Genomic DNA, 16,470 nt, shown 5'->3' with positions numbered 1-16,470 from the left:
TTTTCCTCCATCAAAATTAAGCAGCAGCCTAACAAAAGAAATTAATTTTCTCTATGCCAACATTTGAAACACCTATTTCTACAGAGACAAGAGTCATTGAATATGGGTTAAGGTACACAAGAGTGAGTATGTTCTCTATCTTATCTTGCTTTGAGGCAGATTCATAGAGAGGAAACGCTGGGTATCCACTGGTCAGGGCTAATAGTGCTGATTGGTGCCTGGGCACGTGGTAGCTGTCCACAGGAAACCATCAAAAACCTGCAGAATATTCTTCCACTTGCCCTGTTTCAACTTATCACTACCACTGACCTGATAGCTTCGCACAGAATTTAGCAAAAGCACACAAAAATTGCTTTACAGAGGAAACCAACTTGGCGTTGTGCTAGTGCTGAACCCACATGCCCTGAAGGAAAGCATCTGTGAGTTGCCCTTGTTTCTTCCTGTGCTTTTCTGCTTTTAAAAGGTTTCTGCTGAAGAAAAGAGTTTTAACCAAGGGGTTATTTTGTGTTCCACAGTCTGCTTTAATTCCAGCAGGTATCTACTATGACTTGAAATGCGGATTGGTGGGAGGCAGGTCTGAGAAATACCCTGTCCCCCCGGGCAGTCTCATGGCATACAGCAAAAGCTCGTGTCTGCCTTTTTAAACCATTTACTTCCCTTCTCCTTTAAGCAAATCAATAGACCCTCTACCAAGCAACTGGCCTTTTTTGCCCAATTCCACTGTATGTGTTTTCTGCATTACTAATTCAAGTTTCCAGGTAGAAGTAATGTATTAGAACTGCATTGTAAAGTTACGCTTAATAAACCAATGCAAATCATTTCCTAAATAACTGCCTTTACAGAAAACTTTGGCAGCTCCTATTAGAGATATATTTTGTTATTATGAAGCTTTTGGTTGCATTACTGGCAAGAGATGGAATCAAATTAGTGTGCTATTAAAATAAATTGAGCAACATGCTAATTATTGCCAGAAACAAATTAGTGAAACCAGATTGTATTCATTTCAATCAGATAAATAAGTGCTTCCTCCTACATGTGACTATTTGCTGTTGTTGTGAAGACAGACTTTGAAAATAATCTTGACAGTGCCATTTGACAACTGCTTTATACTTGCTGGTAAAATAATTGTTTCAGTTTCTACCACTGTTCCCTCTTGTACTAAATAAAATTGGCCTGGTACTACAAAGCACTTCAAAAGGAGATAGAGCAAGACACTGGCAGCATAAAAATTAAGCTGCCCAACTTAAGCAACCTGCAGCTTAACTGTAGTCTTACAACTGATTTTCTGAACCAGGAATGTAGTCGTGTCTGCAGCAACTTTTATCCATTTCCATTAAACTTTATTGTGAGAATACAGACGGCCAAATGAGCAAGGATAATTAGTGTGAAGTTTACACCGTGCCTCTGTAGTGTTGCAGTCTCTGCATGAAGATCTGACTTCCGGTAGACATTTTTAGCTATTTATAGGAATTGATATGAGAGACAGATTAATTATTTACAGAACTGAAACCCAAATTCTTCAGTTCTTCCTCCAGTGGTGCCTGACAAGGAAACTGGCTATGCTGTTGGCTGGATTTTCATATCTGGTTTTCAAAGGTGTCTAAATGATTTAGAAGCTTATCTCCTATTTTCAGAAGCACTTAAGTGCTTGATAACTCACTTTTGATTAGGGAAAAAAGTCATTTTTTTCCGCACTAATGCCATGTAGGTTTTGTTTTGGTTTTCTGTTGGGTTTGGGTTTTGGGGTTTTTTTAGAAAAAATTAAATGCCCTGCAGAACCTGTAGCTTTTCTTCTTACTCAAATAACAATGGCATAAAACCTTAAAGTACTAACTAGAACATGTTGTCTAGCAAGTTCTTCATAGAACAAACTAGCACTAACTATCCACATGAACAGACAGTGACAACAGTGACCTTCTCAGTTCTAAAATGAAACATCTCTGCTCAGCATTTTAAGACACCGGGTCACCCCAAGGATACTGCAGGTTGCTGTGGTTTGCTCCATTGTAAGGTTTGGACAAACAACTCATGAAATTTCCTGCAGAGGCCTGGAATCTGTTTGCATTGCACATCCTTCTTCTGAAAGTAAAAGCCCCAGGAAATGTGCTGCATTTTGTGCAACACAGCTAAAACAAAAGCAAGGATACAAGTATTCAAATTCTTTTCCCCTTTCATCTTGAAATTCCATGCAAGTAGCAATATTTGAAAGTTTTTTGTTCTCAGCAAATAGTACTTGGCTGGCTTTTTAACTGTGCTTCATATGTTGAACGTAGTTATTTTTTTCAGACAGCACATAAAAGCTAATTCTCGATTTCTCATTATGCTTAGTTATGCTTTTTGCAAACTGTTGGTGGCTGGGGTCTTTTATTTTCCTTGCTTCTTTTTAAATGGAATGGAAGTACCTCATCAGAGCTTAGCTTCTAGGAGAGTAGATTTTTTTTGTTTATTTTGACTAAGATGGTGGTCTTAGGACAAGGACGTGACTGGCAAATGCCTCTAAATCAGTTTGCCTGGCAAGGGTCCTCTGCACTGCAGGGTTTTAGCCAAAAGAAACAGATGCTCTCCTTGACTCCTGCACAATGTGCTTCATGTCTCTGTGTCCCTGTGTTTGATGGACAAAGGGAGAAAGGCACTGTAAAACACATTGTTTTGTAAAACGTAAAAACCAAAGCATTTTGGTTGCCTGCAAACCACTTTTGTGGTCCTGCTGAAAGGCAGACACACGGCTACAGTTTGTTGATTGTCTCTTTTAATCCATGGAACTTCTACATTTATGATTTGGGCCAAATTACTAGTCTAAATCATTGCAAAACTTTCTCAATCAATAGCTGACATGTCTGGTAGCTTGACTAACTGCATTTATTACAAGAATTTTATTTCCAAAGGCCCCCACATCCACAATAAAGGCAGCCACCCAAATTCAGTAGGTGTAGACTGCTAAAAAAGTGGTTTATCACTACAGTTGTATAGCAGAACTTTGTGTAGTCTTATTTCTGTGCTGTGAGTGATTTCCAGCTAGGTTTAGGTACAAGTAATAAAGAGTTATTTTTGTGAATTGGCTGAATAGGATTTGGATGATACATCAGCCAAGTTCTACTTGGTGCTCCCTAGCATATTTCTCAGTTGAATTTGCTAATTGTTTGGAGCTCTCGCCCTACTTCATCTTACATTCCCTCTACTTACAACTTCAATGTCAATACTCTCCAAGCAAGCCTTGGAAAAATTGTATGGTTTGATTTTTGTTGATGTGAGTTTTCTCTTTTTTCCTCCAATGTAGACCTTATACTTTTGAGCTCCATTCTACACCAAAATGCTTGGAAATGTTCAAAAAGAGAGGTTATTACATAATTCTATGTAATTTTTAAATTCCTAATAATCCCCTCATTTGTAATAGTGCAAGTTACTGGTAATCATTGAAATGATTATAAATCTACAGTTTAGATCATGTTATCTTTGAATATTTTGAAACAAGTTTAACAAGTGCAAATGCCCTGACAGAGAAAATGCGGGCCAAACTTTTTCATAAATGATCTTTTGATCCTATATCTCACATTCAATAGCCAATTTTCAGGTTGCTTTCTTCAGAATATCAAGCTCTTTTCAGGTATCTGAAGCATAACATCCAATATTTAAGGCAGGAAAAACAGTTTTTATTCTCTTGTTCCGTGGTAAAAGAAGTCAACACCTTCTGATGAGCTTTTTAAAAAGCAGTCATTCAGACAAAAGCACTGTTTCTTGTGCATCTTTCAGAATTTTAATCCTGTCTTAATTTTAAAAAGTAATTAAGGAACCCATTTTCTCAGTCAGATGTCCATCTGTTTCTGCTGTGACCATTTACTGTAAACCACAAGCCATCATTGGCTATTTCTGCTGTCACAAACACACTATTGTGATTTCAGATAGAGAGCAATCTGCCATAGAAATCTACCAAGAATTCCACAAACACTGTATAAATATAATCAGTACACAAAAAAAGCAGGAGAAAATTAACTGTAGAGAAACAAAACATTTTGGTTCACAACCAATATCACTCAGCTATAGCTAAAATTGGGTTAAGACATTTTAAACTGAACTAAATGTGCACACTCCCCTGTAAATAGAAAGCATAAGAAATTTTTTTCTGTGAATTTAAGGCCAATTTAAAATGAAAATGTGAAATAGGGTGAGGATAGTAGAAAGCTCAGAAACAATTGGTATACACACAGTTGCAAGGCCCTGCCATTTAACAAGTACCTGTACTTTAGAAGACAAGAAGGCTATTTTTCACTCTCACCATGGCTGTTAAGCTGAAAGCAATGGCAGTGGACAGTGATACAGAGTAAATGCAAAAGTTATAAATTCCATTTTTATGTCCAAATTATGCAACTGCTGCGGCTTCTATTAGGAAATATCAGGCAGAGACAAGCAGACAATTGGAAAATTGATGGAATAACCAGCTTAAAAGCCTTGGCAATACAATAGCTGACAACTCAGAAACAGCTTTTAGAATTTTAGATTTCTCCAACTGCAAAACTGAAGTTTTAACAAGTGTGTGTGTGTGTATATATATATATACATACATCTATCTTAATTCCCGCATTTGTGACCAAGGAGTTTCACAGACCCATATTGTTTAGATTTTTCAGAGATCCTTTCCAAAAATTTAAGCTTGTTTGTAAAACTTAAATCTCACTTCACAAATTCTTACATAAATACAAGTCTATATGTACAAATTCCATTACTGACTGCACAGATTGTAATGGTAGAACAATGTATGCATAAATGAAAATTTGTTCATGTACAAATGGAGATATCATTAAGGCCACCTTTAAAAACATGACTATGGTATACACTTTCTGGTGCTGGTCATAGTCATTGTCACATCTTCAGACTGAATAACTCCTGTCAAAATTGAAGCATTTTCTCCTCAGAATAGATACCTCAAATTAAGTTCTTTTCTATTTCGCAAAAAGTACTCAGAAAATAATAAAGGGACTACAAAGGCATACATCTAGATTTTTAAGACTCTAAATAAACAATATATTTACTTTTTCATCACAGACTCTTTTGAAGATTTGCATTTTCATGAGTCAGGAATCATGAACAAGGAGTAAGTATTGTATCTGCATGTTTGCCAACCTCTCTTTGGCATGCTATACTCTGCTGTATACTCTGCATTTGATTATTGATGCTAATATTATGCCACACTTGTGCTAAAGGTTACATGGCAGTCTCACAACCTTTCCACATCTTTGGTAATCTGTTATTGCCTTCTACTTTTTTCCTTTCTGAAACCACCTCTCCTGCTTCTCCTAGTTCTCAAATCACTCCTCCAGGATGGTTTCTGAAAGGTGTCCTTAATTCCACTACACTTACCTCTAGTATTCAGTATATAAACCTCATCTGTCTTTCTATCAGAGCATTTCAGATATTTTAAAGAAGACTAAAGACCCATCATCCTGATGCTAGCCATACAATGCTACTGCCAGGGTTGATGGGATGCAGGGAGGCAGTGAAGGCATGAAAAAATTACACATATGCAACCTCGAGAAGACCTCAAGAGAAAATGAAACCTAAGGATCTCTGATACTTGGGAAAAACAGCTGCAGCGCTCTGGATTTAGCTTGTAGGAGCCTTTAGTAGTAACATTGTGGATAAGCAACAATGTCTAGGCTTGATTTTGAAGCCAGCTAAAATACACTCAATGCATGGCAAGATCATATAGAGATTTAGTAGCACATCCTTGCAAGGAATGCAAGCTTTCTGAATCTCGTTCTGATGTCCTTCACTGAGAAACACTGCCTCCTGTGTTTTGTTTCAACAGAGATATTTGAAGATAAGTTTTTTCAAAGCAGCTCCAGAGTCATATATTAGTGGCTAGTTCTAATATGTTTTAAATAAACTGGAGCCTACGGGTTCTTCCATGGGTAATAAACAGACTTTAAACAGACTTTAAAGTTATTATTGTGCCATAAATTATCCCTAAAAATATTTATCTTGTGTAAGCATCCAAAGTGAACAACTCGTCTGGGAGATGAAGTCAATAACTCTTCACTTTTTTATGCGTTTTTTTTTTTCCCTTGCTTACTTTTCCGAATGTTTTTCTGCCTGTTGCAAAAAATATTAAGACAGAACTGAGAGGCAAAGACTGAAAGGAGCTTCTGTGTTTGTTGAGATATTTTCCCCATAGGAAATCTAGTTCTCTAATAAGGAGACCCATCTTTCTTCTACTATGAGACATCTTGCCTCTTACCCATAGTGAGTATCTGAACTTCTGCTCAGGTTACCTCACTTAAAACACTTACACTGATGTTGCAGCATTGTACCACTGCAATCTATCTTCATTTTAGGGTGACTTTGCTTCTGGGTAGCATCACAAAATCACTGTCCATTTACTACTCTTACCAATCCCACCGTCTTCTCTTCTGTAGCGAACACCTAACAGCATACAGGCTTCCTGGAAGTGCTATGTGCTGCATCAGGATCCACAGCACACAGAAAGGAAATACTTAGCACTGAAAATTAACTGAGAAACAAAACATTTTGGTTCACAACTAAATTTAACTCAATTTATTCCCTTTGTTGCAGACCAATTAAGTTATAAGGAACGGAGCAACTCAAATGCTGCCAGGAATGTATTTTTTATTTCAAAACATGCCTTAAGGCAATTGAGAGTAATTACTAAAATTGTCAGTGTGAAACATCTCCCCAAACTAGTCTTTAGTTTTAGATCTTTGTGTTTCAGACTTTTCATAGTTTTACCTTCCTTCTCCTGTACATTTCTCCTGCTCTACCCTTTGTCTCTCTTCCCACATTGCCTCTTCTCCATTGGTTTTTCCATGTTTCCTACAGTGTTCCCAAATGATGGAGGCCACCATATAGGGCCTTCCTTTAAAGACAATTCCATTCCTTTAACAGATCCTCTCATTACTAACATGAAAATGTATTTTCAACAGTTGGAAAGCTTTAATTTGCTGCAATATATAGGTGGACAAATCACAGAATGGTTGAGGCTGGAAGGAACCTCTGGAGATCAACTAGTCCAACCCCCGGGCTCAAGCAGGATCAGCTAGAACAGGTAGCTCAGGGCTGTGTCCTGTTGAGTTCTGAATATCTCCAAGGACAGAGACCCCACATCTCTGGGAAAACTGTGTCAGTGTTTGACCACACTCAGAGTAAAGAAGTTTCTTCTTGTATTTAAATGGAATTTCCTGTATTTTGGTGTGTACTTTTCTCCTGTCTGCATACACTGAGAAGAGCCTGGCTTCCTCTTTACTCTCTCCCATCAGGTATGCATAAACATGTACAAGACACACCCCCAAGCCTTGTGTTTTCTGGACTGAGCAGTCCCAAATCTCTCAGGCTGTCCTGTATAAAAGATGCTTCAGTCCCTTCATCATTTTCATGCCCCTTTACTGAATTCACTCCAACAAGTCCATGTCTGTCTTTTACTAGTAAGCCTGAAGTTCCCTACTCAAGGTGTGGCCTCACCTGTGGTGAGGAGTCACCTTCCTTAATCTTTCTGGCAACACTCCTCCTAAAGCAGCTCAGGATGCAGTTGGCCTTTGTTGCGAGGGCATACTGCTGGCTCATGTTCAACTTGATGTCCACCAGGGCACCCAAGCCTTTCTCTGTCAAGCTGCTTTCCAGCTCCAGAACAGACTGGTGCATGGAGTTGTTCCTCCCCAGGTGCAAGACTCTGCATTTCCCTTTCTCGAGCTTCGTGAGGTTCCTCTCTGCCCATTTCTCCAACCTATTGAAGTCACTCTGAATGGCAGCACACCCAGCTGCTGTAATCAGCCACTCCTCCCAGGCCTGTACCTTCTGAGAATTTGCTGAGGCTGTACTCTACTACATTGTGTGGATCATTAATGAAGATATTAAACAGTATTGGCCCCAATATCAGCCCCTGGGGTATACCACTAATGAATGGCCTCCAGCTGGAGTTTGTGCCACTGATCACAACCCTCTTGGCCTGGCTATTCAGCCTGCTTTCAGTCTTCTTCACTGTCTGCTTATCTAATCCAGATACAGCTCCTCTATGAGGATGAATCATACACACATATGCAAATCCTATTATGCTGCAGCTCTTTTTTCCTATTGTTTTCCCACTCTTTTAACAGCATATTAGAAGGGATGTCATCACACCCCATACATACTTTAACCCCTGCTATTCCCAGAGTTGGGCTGGGTGGGTATGTGTGGATGGCGGAATCCACCCTGTGACTAGTGTAGGAGCTGTGCAGTTCAGAGGGCAGTAATAGTTGAGTGTCTAATTTTGCTTCAGGTTTTGAGTTTTGCTAATCAGTAGTTTTCTCCCAGGGACACAACCACATTTTACTTTTTTCATCTGTTGGCAGGGTAGAACTGAAATTCACAGGGAACATAAGAAAGGCCATGCATTTTCTTAGTTACAGGCTCTAGTTTTGCATGTCACAGAGGCTGCAACAGAAGCCATATTTCAGAAGACATTATTTTCAGCAGCAGCAAGAGGTTATGGTTTGAAAGGGGCAGCAGATGGGGTGTGTGTGTGTGGATTTTTTATTAAGCCATGGCACTCCTTTGTTCAAGCTTAGATCCATCAGTCAGAATCACCTCCCAATGTTTGCACAAAGATCAGGGGGCCTGCAGCTTCTGCTTACCACCTCAGTAGAAATCATAAGCATCTATGAAAAAGTATTTTCTCTCCATAGAAAATTTCAGTGTCTACTTCATTTTCTGTTGTGGTTATTTTTAGGTACTCCAGCCACCAGAAAAGAGTTACTGCAGAAACATCCTGTGGCTATTAGATCTTGTAAAGAAATAGCTAACTTAGCTTAAACTAGTTAGCTCACTGCTGATAGTAACATACTGATAGCAGCTCACTGCTCAATAAAACGAACTACCGGAGTATTTACCCCCATGTGCAGGCAAGGCTTGCAGCTCTTAGTTTAAAACTAGCTTTAGTAGATTCACCTTGGCTGGAATACCTCTAGTAACTAAATTAAAGATATGCAGTTAGGTTTTACGCATGGGGTATGGGGTTGAATTTGTGGGTGTGTAGGAGCACTAACATAATAACCTAGCACAAATTCATGTTCTGGCAGGTAACTCTGGTCAACTTTACAGTAAAAGAAAAGTTGTATGTATAATAGTTAGTATCAGGTCATCCTGTCTGAAGAATGATACCTGTGTTCCACTTCCAGAATTTGTTCTTATTCAGATGGGGAAAGGGAGACTTCTTCAATTATCAGTGCTCAAGCTTAGCTTAATGAGAAGACATCATAAATATCTATTTTCTGAGCTATCACAAAACACACAATGCATGTTTTAAGGGGGTTAGACTTTCATGAAGCACTGGACCTAGGAGCAAGAAAGGGTAAATTTGATTTAAAAAATTAAGAATAGTTCCTGAGGTCTTCCCAGGTTTATCAGATATATACTTCGCTATAGCTTTTAAAAATGTCAAGTACATAGCTAATCAGCTCTCCATCCTAGTTTAACTACCTTTTTGAGACTGACTGATTAGTGGCAGGAATCATCCAATGTGAGTCTATCATTCTGAAGGTGTTTAAAAAAGCAAAAATTCAAAAATTATGATAATGTATGAATTTGGAACATGACGCACAGCATTCTGTACATACAGAAATTCAGTAATCACTGAATGAACTACTGCAGTCCCTAGATCTGCTGGCACTAAAGCACATGTCTGTGGACCTGACCAGTATATTTGTGGAAAAACCCCATGTGTATAAAGACACTTAGCACTTGTTTTATCAGAGTTATAGTCAGTAAAACTATATAAAACACATGAGATGCACATGCTTTTCTCTCTTATCATAAGGAAAACAATGCCATTTATTCTAACTTAGAAATCAATGTGAAATAAACACCTGCAAATCCATGAGCTTAAAATGTGTTAAAGTCAACAGTTTCTTTCATCCTTAAACAAAGGCATTCCCTAAATCTCTCAAAACCTTGCCACAGTCAGTCCGCTAGCCCAAAAAGCAAAGGCATAACCCAGTATTCCTGATAATTTTAACTAAGACCATGGAGGAGAATAATGTCTGATATGGTACTGTCTTTGTACATCATAAAATAACATCAAAGAAACAACCTTTGTGGTTCACCCTTTGACATACTGTCACCCAGCAAGTGCAGTATAGAAATCGGGTTAACACAGAGTTTGTGGAACAGTGCACTCATCTTCTTTTCTGTTTATTTCATTTTCTTACAAAGCTGACCAGAGGGAAAGAACTATTAAGTACTACTATTATCCTCTTCAAGGTCTTATAACAGCCGTGCAATGTACCTCTTTAAAAAAAGTATTTTTTAAATGAACAAGTTGCCCTCGAGGATGAAGACTTGTGAAACCTCCTGTGCTAGACAAAACTACCACTTTCGGTTTCAGCTATGTCCCCTGCTGCGACTGCTCTTTTGAAGTGCTCGCAGGTAGGGGCAGCTCAGCAGGGAAAGTCCTGCTGTTTTAAACCAAGAAGCCTGAACCTGGAGAGCTTACTTTCTGTTTGTTCTGGAAAAATTCATGGTGAGCTGCAGGCAAAGTCAGTCAAATAGGAGCGTGACAGGTACATTAGAAATATTGCAGTTGATTAAATGACATTTTGCATAGGAAAAAGGTTCAAATTTTTGCATCTAGCCGTAACATAGCTATAAACTGAATTTTAACCTGTTTTAAGGCCAATGGCTTACCTTTGCTATGAGAGTGGGTTCCTAACCACACCTGAGACTGCAGATGCTGTAGTATCACCTCTGAAGCAGATACAGAGATGCGTCTCTATGTTGAGAAGCAAGTCTTTAAGTCAAGTTCCAACTAAGCTATAGCAAATTTAAAACCAGTGTTTTAAGACAGTGGGTTTCTTTGTCTGCAGAGAGGAGCTTCAACCCCAGCTGTGAGGGCTTCAAAGGCATAGAGCCACAGCTCAAACTAGAGCTAGAAATAAGATGCTAGCTTCAACACCCACTAGGTTTTATGATTCAAAGTTTTGCAGCACTGGTTTTATGAATGTACACATTTTAATAAATTAGAAGTCATCAGTAACACTAATATGCAATTTTAAGTATAGCTACACTCTAAAGTATTATTTAGATGAAGTAGATGTTTTAGCACTTGTGAATTATTTACATTTGTCAGAGGCTTTCCTTTCCAAAGGACTACAAATATACCTCCTGTAGTTTTGTAAGGTGCTGAAAGTAGCATTTGCCTTTATTAGCATGTCAGGTAGAACTGTTCCTGTGATCAATCAAGGCCTCTGAGATATTTATACAATATACTGAGGAATGACTTCACAACCTAGCCAAGTACAGTGTTCATTGCAAAAAAGGCCAGTGCTACTATATGGAGAGACAGCATTATTCCCCAGATGATGTTCAGAAATAAGCAAAACACTTTAAGCACACAGCTTGGCATTTGAAGGGAGAACTTAGAGCAAGACTGAAGCTTTTGCTACTCTTTAAAGGTGGCAAGGTGGATGAGAACAAGCTCCTAACAACAGAGACACTGCATCCAGGGGAAGCTCGGTTCATGCTGGGAAAAAGCATAGATTTTACAATATTGGTTTTTTCTTAAAAAGAGATCTCTATGATATATTTTTAAATAGTATGTCCTAGATTAATCCACAAACCCACCTATCTTATCCCTGATCCACAGATATGCAGTTCTGCCATTCTTTCTCTCCTGAGTTTGGAGTCTAAAGAGAGGATCTAGATGTGGGCAAGAGACACAAAAGGAAAACTACCTGCTGGTCCATTGTCTACAGGGGGTATTGAGCCAGTAGGAGGAATCGAAAAGTATCTTAAGAACAGGCTTCTTGGGGGCTGTCAGTTCCACGTTTTAGGCATGGGGTTTATTTCCTCTGAAATGAAACTCTACATTTAAGAGTTTGCCCTTTTATTTTTAATGAAAAAGCTAAGTGAAAAATTTACAGCCTTACTGACAGAAAAAGTCTTAAAAAACCTCTTAAGATTTTCTTAGTGAAGTAACTTTACTTTGTCTTAGTTATTTGATGAACAAAGCATTATAATTTATTTGGTTTTATTTATATGTTTCCTCTCCTTCAGAAATAAAACTGAAAAAGGACAAAAATGTAGAGAATAGGGTGAAATCAGGATGAAAAACTAAATCAAACTTGAGACAGCTCGATGTTTCCTAAGAGTCCTTTGTATGTACTTATTACACCTCCCATTTCCTTCCTTCCTCCTCTGGGCTTGAAGCAATACTCCATTTCACCAGCCTGGATGAGAAGCAATACAATGTTTGCTATCTGGCCAGTCTGGAATTACTGTGAATTAAGCTGCTCTGTGCAAGAGACATTAAAGAGCCTCTCTTGTTCCATGCTGGGGTTTACATTTTGTCTACAGCTATGAAGCTTTTTCAGTCATTTTAACAAGGGCAGTACAATGTCTTTGGAGGGATTTTATGCTTACCCTTAACTTACTGCAACTTAAAGCATAATAGAGAGCTATGGAGTAAATATAATGCTGTAATTAACTGGAGTGGCTCTGCTGATGTTATTAACCATAAGCGTGTAACTCAAGTGGCTTCTGAATAGCCACAAAGCCCCAGGAGTGAAATACAGCTCTGTATTCACTTCATAGCCATCTGTTATTATTAAAATATGTTGGATTTTCCAGTTAATGTTGAAATTTTTAAAGTAAGGCATCGCTATGAGATGTTGGAAAATGCTCTTCTAGATGGTACATGATTGGGAGAGCCAGCAAAAAATGTAATACATTGGTACTAAACATTAGTTTTGTTTTATTTTGTCACAGCAAAGACATGCTTGTTACCCATTTTTTCCCAATGCAATATTCTTTTCCATTGTAAATCTTCATTCTGAGCATTTTATGTACATCTAACACAACTATAGCCTGCATTAGGGAGGAGTGGAAAACACAGTTCGAAGCCATTTTGGCTCTCCCTGCTCTGTGGTACAGAGCCCAGCTTGTGAGAGTTGTTGTAGCTTTATTAAGGTCAATGTTCCAGCAACTGGTAGAGCATCTCATGCTCCTGTGGTTTTGAACTGAACACACTCATGATTTCCCTCTCATCTGCTTTCCCTTGCATACTAAACATATTTCAAAAATTGTATGCTTAAAATTTCACCTTTCAATTCACATGGAAGCACTTAAAAGTTTTTATTTTTAAGGTGCTTATACCATCTCTGGCCCCTGGGAAAGTAAAACAGGAACCCTGGCTGGGAGAGCAAAGCTTTAGCAAGTATCAATCCTTATGCTTTTAGCACAGAATTGGAATTTCCTGTTTTGTTTTTTTTTATTCTGCTTTCCTTATTTCATGCAATATAACTCTAGTTCCATTTTTAGAAATTGAAGCTATTTCAGGACAAATTATTAAAAACATGGAATTAGTCACAACAGGGACCTAATCACTCCAAGGAATCCAATAAACTGGGCAAGGTGGACCTCACCGTTTTCCTTTGCAGTTCCTCTGGACAAATGTCTCAAATAGAGCCAAGTATCCACAAGTCTCTGTCAAGCCACTGTAGCTGCGTGGAAAGAACTGGGTGATGAGATGAAAACAGTCAGTAGAAGTGTGAATCCTGTTGCTGATGGGTTGGGGGTGGAGATGGGATTGTGGAGCATTGTTTAAATTTGGGACACAATCAGATCTAGGACTGGGGTTTGAGACTAAAGCAGCCAGAGCTTATTATGGGACTCTGCAAGGCATTTGGGGTTAGATGAAGGCTGCTGCTGCTGTTACTGAAAAAGAGCTGATGTTTGTTTGAGGCTATATTAAAATTAGTACTAGAACTAGTTAGTGTAAAGTTCTCAGAGAGTAAGAACTGAAAAGATGGTCATGTTGCTAAATGCCAGTAAGACCCACAGGGCCAGCAAAAACATATTATTGAAGGTGACAGATGGATATAGTTTGTTGAGGTACAGTAACATCTGGGGCAAAGATGAGGGAATTAGATGAGCATGACCTGAATTTAACATGCCTGTGGATTTGACCGGACTAGAGGAGTTAGGACAAGAACTGCCCCAAGGGGTGCAAAGCTAGGAGCTAAGGGGGATGATAGAACCATTGGGGCAGGGGATCCATCACACCACCCCAACGGGACAAGCAGGGCACACACAGGGATGGTAGCCAGGTTCAGCCAAGGGTCCAGATCAGACAAGTTCATGGCAGTGAGGCAAGGCCAAGACAAAGCTGGGAAGTCATTTAGTTAGCTGGTCAGGATTATGATCATGCCTGATTAGGGTAATCAGGTTCAGACACAGCCCAGTCATTGCTGGACAGGTTCAAAGTCAAGCTGGGAAGTTCTTTTGTGTGTTGAGGTCTGAATCAACAGGGTCCACGGCCAGACATAACCATGGCTATGGCTGAGCTGGGGTCTAAAACTTCTATGATATTGTTCATTGGGTAGGGTCTGACGGTCCCCAGCTGAGCTGAAATGGGGCTCCTGGGCCATGGGCAGGATGGGGTGAGGCCTATTAGTGCCGTCAAGGCCCTACCGTAGGTGATGACGGGTAAGTTAACAGGAGTCCCTGAGCTACCTTTAAGGTTGAGAATCGGGACTGAGGCTCAAGACCTAGACTGGGGAGACAGCTTTAAACTGTGTCAGACAAACTTCACAGAATTAGGATATGGGTCTGACAGCAGTAGCATGGTTAGGTCTATGGAAGCTTTCACTCAAGTGTAGTTAAGGCTAAGTTCCACTCATGGGATAGGTAAGTGGTAGTAAAAGGCACGGTTTACTGCTGGATCGGTCAAGACTAGGATAAGAGCTGTGGCTGGCTGAGTGAATGAGTTGTGTTTGGTTTCAGGATAAGAATAGATTGTTTTGCAGTGACTCTTTATGGGGCTGACACATTTTTTTGCCAACTTGGAATGAAAATCCAGGTATTGGTTGAGCTTACTGAGACACCTGTCCTGTTTTTGGCTGGGATAGAGTTAACTTTCTTCTGGGTAACTGGCATGGTACTGTGTTTTGAATTTAGGATGAGTATAATAATAATGTTTTAGTGTAAGCACTGCTTAGCAACAAGTCAAGGACTTAGCTTCTTATGCTGCCCTGCCAGCGAGAGGGCTTGGGGTGTACAAGAAGCTGGGAGGGGACACAGTCAGGGCAGCTGACCCAAACTGACCAAAGGGATACCCCATACCATGGGATGTCATGCTGAACAATAAAACTGGCAGGAGTTGGCCAGGGGGTGGCAGCCAGCTGCTCAGGGACTGGCTGGATGTCAGCAGGTGGTGAGCAATTGCATTGTACGTCACTTGTTTTGTATATCCTTTATAATTTATTTTTCCTTCCTGTTCTGTCCTATTATACATAAATGTCTTTATGTCAACCCACAAGTTTTACCTTTATTCTGATTCTTTCCCACATCCCACTGCAGGGTGTGGAGTGAGCAAGCTGCTGTGTGCAGTTTAACTGCCTGCTGGGTTAAACCATAGCAATGGCAAAAAAATCCTGAAAATGGTTTTTGGTGGGGTTTTTTCTGAGTGTGAACAGGAATAACTTGCAGATAACTGAAAACATGGATGACAGTCTTGGCTAAATTTATTCCTTCAGAAAAACAAACGATTTTGTGTGTATGTCAGTTGTTAATTTACCATGGACAAATACTGAATGTGGATCCCTCTTCTGAAGAGGTTTTGGTTGTAATTGAAATTGTTGAATTTTAGGTCTTACTAATAGTATGTTTGAATCTGAAACCAAAGCATCTGAGTTTTAACAGTTCTAGCGATCTGTTGATCTAGATGGAAAATTGGCCAGTCTTTTGCAGGACTTTTCTTAGGTCCACCACTTTGGGCACACCATCATAGTAAAGCTGCCTGGGCACAGCTACTAACCTTATCCTTGAAAGTAATTTTACTGGTAACATTTTGAAAGTCAGCAAGGGCAAGCAGCAAAGCCTGCACTAATACTGTGGCAGTGGGTTAACTGAAAGTATGAGAGCCCTATATAGCCAGTGAAGAACCTTTGAGTCTTCTGTCACAACAAGAAAAATTGATCAAATTATGCAAAGCCTTCCATTTTTAAAAAACATGGTTTAAAGCAAATAATGTACTGTCCAGTAGGGAAGGAAGGAGTAGCTCCTCAGACTAATCTAGCTTTCCTATGGGGGCATCATGAAAATCCAATTTGTTCATTTTTTACTGTAATAGATATTATAGAAACAGGACAACTGTATTACAGGACTGTTACAGGATTAATAGTGCAAAAATGCATTATTATAAACTGGGGTTCAGTATGTTAATTCATGTTAATAAAATAATCTCTCCTTCTTCCAGCACATGCTCACATTTGACAGCCTTTAAGCTGCCAAATCATTCCTTCTCCTTTCAGTAGCATCCCGATGCTGCTACTGGTGACATCCACAGAAAAAAAGTATAAGACTTCTGCAGCCCTCTGTCTCCAACATCAAATTTCTATTGCTGTCAAAAAAAGAATATCTCTGTGGCTATCACTGACACCTTGACAGCAAGAAGGAAAAAAAAAATATTGATGCACATGAATACAAATG

The 16,470-nt window shown here is 39.3% G+C and overlaps 1 protein-coding gene across 1 annotated transcript in view; it reads left to right on the top strand.

Annotated features, from left to right (window-relative positions):
* Positions 1 to 277: 277 nt before the first annotated feature.
* Positions 278 to 16,470, top strand: part of CLNK (cytokine dependent hematopoietic cell linker) — a 64,035-nt gene continuing 47,842 nt past the window's right edge. The window contains exons 1-2 of the mRNA XM_055795044.1: positions 278 to 419; positions 5,041 to 5,089. Of these exons, the coding sequence (XP_055651019.1) occupies positions 5,079 to 5,089 (11 nt within the window). The 5' untranslated portion in view covers positions 278 to 419; positions 5,041 to 5,078. The remainder of the gene's footprint in view (positions 420 to 5,040; positions 5,090 to 16,470) is intronic.

Source organism: Falco peregrinus, chromosome 2 (genome assembly GCF_023634155.1).
Source record: "Falco peregrinus isolate bFalPer1 chromosome 2, bFalPer1.pri, whole genome shotgun sequence".
Classification (NCBI taxonomy): Eukaryota; Metazoa; Chordata; class Aves; order Falconiformes; family Falconidae; genus Falco; species Falco peregrinus.
The sequence above is the reverse complement of the archived record's forward strand: the minus strand, read 5'-3'. Positions and strand labels throughout refer to the sequence as shown.